The sequence below is a fragment of the Varroa jacobsoni genome, unplaced genomic scaffold (genome assembly GCF_002532875.2).
Source record: "Varroa jacobsoni isolate VJ856 unplaced genomic scaffold, vjacob_1.0 contig05760, whole genome shotgun sequence".
NCBI classification, from domain to species: Eukaryota; Metazoa; Arthropoda; class Arachnida; order Mesostigmata; family Varroidae; genus Varroa; species Varroa jacobsoni.
In genome coordinates this window covers 1,341-6,567 of record NW_019215706.1, presented here as the reverse complement: position 1 = coordinate 6,567, position 5,227 = coordinate 1,341, and the positions used below count along the sequence as shown (strand labels likewise).

Here is a 5,227-nt window from a genome sequence, read left to right as displayed (position 1 = left end):
TATAAATAAATAAAATTTCAGTACGAACATAAAGTTATAATGCAAACTTGCATATAGTTCTGGATTTTCAGCTAGTAAGACATCGTAAAAAGTTTTACTCAGTAATTCAGTCAGGCATGTAGGAAGCTACTGTCCTTTGTTTTCAATGACAGGTTTTGCGCAGTAAATTCAGGGCAAAAGTAAAAACCCTAGGCTGGATTAAATAATATTTCAGCGTCAAAGGCGAACAGTTAGGCTTTGAAGCCACATTCATCTCAGTCCTAAATTTACTATGATTTCACTTAATAGCGAATAATATATTTGTTGTTATCTTATTATGCCCTATTTACCGAACGCCTTCGGTAAAAATTATTATCCTATTGACTAGATAGTATTCAGTTCATTCTTACTATACATCAGCTTAGCCCGTCTATCCGTAGAGTGGTCGGCAAATGTTTAAATAGACACCGTTCGATGGATATCTATTTACCAGACACCGGGCTCCTTTTGCAATTTAGCTGTTCCTCCTCCGTTCTGTTATTTGGACCCCATCGAAAACGCTATCCCTATATATTGCTAGCGGGAGCTGAGGCTCATCTCCCTCATATTAATGGACATCGATTGCGGACTGGGATAGTAAGGGGCATCCCACCTACCCTTCCATCTACTCTTGTGTTCACCGCTCAAGTATGGTGCAGCCATAGAACTTCTCGATGCACGCGTGGACGAAGTGACCCACGTGCAAGTAAATCGGCTAGGTCAACCTTATCAATATACAATATACATAGAAACCGTTGTGTAAATACGATGTATACTACACATTGAATAAAAAATGCTGGCTTTTTCACGACGATGTTGATTTTGCTGTTATTGAAATGTTATGCGCTAACGCAGAGTGGAACATTACTTGTTTGTCGCGATCATCGTGTTGCTGCAGTGAGATGGCATAAGAGATTTCGTATGAGCGGTTGGGTAGATACGCGCGGGATGAGGTAATGCTCCCTTGTGAGCTATGCTGACTTTGAAGACGTGGCTTTGCCGACGCTGAGCGGCAAGGAACGACGCGGATCGAGTTCGTGTCGGCCTGAGACGCTGCTTCGGATTTGTACTGAAATCGGTTCGGATTTTGTAGGCAGAACGGTTTTGGTCGATATCGAAAGCCGGCATCTTCGTATTCTGATGATTCTTTCTTGCTTAGCGATTCGTGAGGTTTAGGTTCTGCAATAATTAGCGTTGCGGAGTGCACCCCAAGGTATTGGAGAAAAGACGGCAAACAATTACAAGAAAATACGTTATTAACCGAGATATACGTACAAACATTTACTTTTAAAAGATCTACATTAGGTTTACAAGCAAGCATCTAGACAGACAGCGAAAGAATACCATTAGTCTGAATACTATAGCTTACTTCACATGTATGCGTTACGACATAGGCTGTATTACCGTTTCAAATGCAAAATACATATAATAAAAGGCTTCGATTAATCTACGAACCCACATTAATAGATCTTACTAGACCGTGTTCTTCGCCATCACCACTGTGCTATAAATAAATGTACAAATAAACACGAAAGAGCTTAATGAGCTCGATACGTAGGGACACTATCTTTGCTAAAGGAGAGAAATAGTGAGGTGCTTCAAACACACAAATTAACCTGATTGTCGGTTGTTGTCGTCTCCGTACGCTACGCTCGGTTCGTCGCTCTGAATAGAGGACCGCTTTGATTTTTTGTCCTTGCTGCTGCCGGCGCAGGATCCCTTCACCAGACAGCCAAACAGCTTCTTCGATCGTTTATCTTCGAATGTTTTTATTTCCTTACGGGTGATACAATACTGTTCCCTATCAATATAATGAGCAAGATAAAAAAAAACTGTTAAGAGAATCAGTAACAACGTATTCCTATAACTGTTTTTTTTTAACAGCACCAGTCGCATGAACCTAAAGAATGTCCCTACGGCTATCATTATTTATTCAGAGGTAAATCTCGTAAGCCGTTGAGAACTAGAGGGACACGTCAAGGTAGTCTTTGCTCAGCAGAGTGAAATTGGCCTTGGCTTCGGATCGCGTGTGCGGCCTGTGCCTAGCATGACGTGAGATGGCCATCGTCCCACTGGACCCATTCATTACCGTAGCTGTAGGCCCTATTCCCGGTAAAAGGCTACAATCGTATTTTTAAGCATCTTGGATCTTTTCACACATCCGAGAAGAGGCAATAATGTAAAAGGTGTTTAGCTTTATTTCTGAAAATCACTATCTATTCGTATCGGCGCTTTTTGGCTGTCATGCACTTCGTTCAATGGTGCCCAGTGATGACTATCGAGTATTACACTCGGTCACCGCAATCACCAGCTTTATGGGACGGGAAATAGCAGCTTTGATCGAGAGTCGTTGGCCCTCCACTACTTGTCTGGTTTCGAAGGTCGCGAATACATCGCGACTCGACCGTGAGCCGGACTAAAGAGAAGCCTGTTAAGCTAAAGCTACCTCACACACCTGCAATGGGGAAGAGCTAAGTGATAATTTAAGCTGTGTCCGTAGACTGAGGTTATGGTGATGCTATCTGTATTAAATTAGTTCCATTATTCATTTGACCTAGTCGGTAATACCAGCATGTATATTACGCTCCCTTCCGCTGTAGTCATGACAACTTTCGGTTTAAAGTAGCTGCTAAGCTTACGCCTGTCTATACGTCTAATACTCTTAGCAAAGACATGGTAAAAGGATTTCGTATCGCTAGATTTTCGCTTTTCGCCCTCTTAAATCCGTTTTCTATATCCTTTATGTCATTTCAAAGCAGTTACTCTAATTCATACATTCTGTGCTATATAACAACGCGGGCTTACCTTATACATGGCTGTTTTACTATGGCAAACTTTCGTCGAAACGAAAACGAACAGCCAAATGACAATAGGCCAAAAAGGATGGCAATTTGAACAATTGCTTTAGCCAGTGGACGCCTGGATATATCTATATACTCTGTGCTTGCTGATGCCTGACTAGCATAAAATATATGTATGTGTACGTCGTTAGCGTCTGCACCTGTCTATATTATTGTTTCTCAATCTATAAAGCGCTTAAGGACAACTGTCAAGTCAGACGAAGACATATCTTAAAATACACATACGTACTTCGAGGATTGAGATTGCCAAAGGTACGCAAGGACACATCAAAAAAAAGGAAACAATGACTCAGCATTTGAACTTTAACGGATCGGAAAAAGCTTATAGCAATTTATGTGGGAATAAAACTTTTAAATAGTGCACGATAAGACTACGAATAATTATTATTGTTATTACTATTACCAGTAATTTTATTAACATTGTGAACGTATATAAATATCGTTTATTGTTTGATCTACGCGGACAATGGCGATAAAGAGAGATACTATTGTATTAGGAATTAGACGCAATGCCCATCTACTCCAGTAACCTACGTTCCTTTGTGCTTTGAAAACGAAGTTATTCCGTTTTGATGGGCATTTTAGTCTTAATTAGTTTTTCTAACTTTTTCTCCTACTGCTGCATTTTAGTTTAGTTTTATCTTTCAGAGTATTGGCATCGTTCTTCCTTTAAGTTTCTTACAAATGGCAGGCAGCAAAGCAAGTCATGTTATAGTATTACTCGTAGTGCAGTCATCGGACAGCGCTTAGTTCCTATAGGAAAAGGGGAGAAGGCGAGGGCGCAAACAATAAGGTGGCATCGCTTCTCGACAAGCCACCAGCTAATAGGACTACCCGTCAAACACCAGTTGTTTCGTTTATCTTAATATCTTTTACTTTCTTTCATCTATTCACTGTTGTTCTTGCTGTTTCAGTCGGTCCCCTTTTCGAGGTGTACAGCAGCGGGAAACAGAAGAGAGTGCGCCCCCCTTTTCGTCCCTTGTTAAAGCAACCACGTCGATTTCCGTTTTTGTTCACGTCCACCACGTGTTTTTATAAAAGTCGTCATTGTCATCGCCGGTGAAAAAGAAAGACTTCCCAACCCCCAACCAACTTCAACTAAACGGGCTTCATTATTTATCTTCGTTGTCATTGACATCTTCGCATCGCCACAGTAGGAGTCGTGAAGCCATACTATTATCGTTGACCATAGGCTTGTTAGAAACGGCTTTGCTTAAAAGGGTGGCCAGTGTACTAAAAGGAATTAGAAGGCAGCATTTCGATAAGAAAATGGCAAAGGAGCGCGAGCGGACCCCATATATCATCTCCTGACTGATTTTCTTGTGCCAACAATGGGGCACAGCAAAGGAAGCTCATCACGCTGTGAACTCTAACCACTCGATTGGCAGGAGACCTTCCAGCAGCTTGCACTGCCGCGATGCCCGCGTCCGACTCACAACCAGTCACTACCATTCAGGCTAGCATCTTCACAATCCCTTGCAGTTTCCTGTAGTGCCCGTCTATTGGGTTTATCCTTTACTGCACGCACACGGATGACTAGATGACTATTATTTGATCAACGTTTTTATCTTGCTCTGTCATCACATTCGTAGACATATCGTGTACCTTTTAGACTCTAACTGTGCTATCTGAACTCTGTTGACAGTTTTACTTAACTTTAGTTCTTAGAAATTTCTTGCCCAAAGCTTTTTTGGACATCTTTGAGAATTCCCTGCTTACATGATTTAGTATATCCAGTATTGTCGCTTTTGTTTGGTTGATATACGATTGGGTGATCAACAGTCATTCTGTTATTCGGATTTGAATATCTGGATATGAAGAATTTTTACTTTACGATACGACCGCTGAAGTTAATCGAGTTTCACAAGCTCGCGCGTAGTTAATAAAAAATAAAATCTCATAGTAAAACTAAAAAGAAAAAGCTTCAACGAGTTAGGGCAAGCTCTTCTGTCTGCCTGCACACACGCTCACCTAATGTCTTCCTTGGAAAAGAGCTTTCCTGTAGCGCCATTTGTTCTCGCCTGGTTTTCTTTGCTGGCCATTGCGTCTCTACAGCAACCACGAGAGCTCGATGACCTCCTTCTGCCGGCAGGATCATCTTCCGCTAGCCACTTTGGGGCGTCGTCATCTGAAAGCAGAGCACAAATAATAACAATAATAAAGAGATGAGAACGAAGGCAGAGACGATGCAATAAAAACGTTACTTAAACATTGTGCCTAAATTTTCAATCAAATCAGTTATTATTTAAATTAGTTAAATTTCAAATCAGTTAGCTAGTTAATATAGTCGTACTACGAAAGCGATCAAGTTAAAAAGCCGACTAAAGTAGAAGAACTTTCACAGCTCA

At 41.1% G+C, this 5,227-nt stretch overlaps 1 protein-coding gene across 1 annotated transcript; it reads right to left on the bottom strand.

Annotated features, from left to right (window-relative positions):
- Positions 1-823: 823 nt before the first annotated feature.
- On the bottom strand, positions 824-5,007 carry LOC111273264 (uncharacterized; the record flags this gene model as incomplete). Its single annotated transcript, XM_022854964.1, has 3 exons — positions 824-1,197; positions 1,635-1,819; positions 4,851-5,007. Coding segments are annotated over 3 exons (716 nt in total), but the record flags the coding sequence as incomplete, so codon positions are not given.
- Between the last annotated feature and the right edge of the window lie 220 nt (positions 5,008-5,227).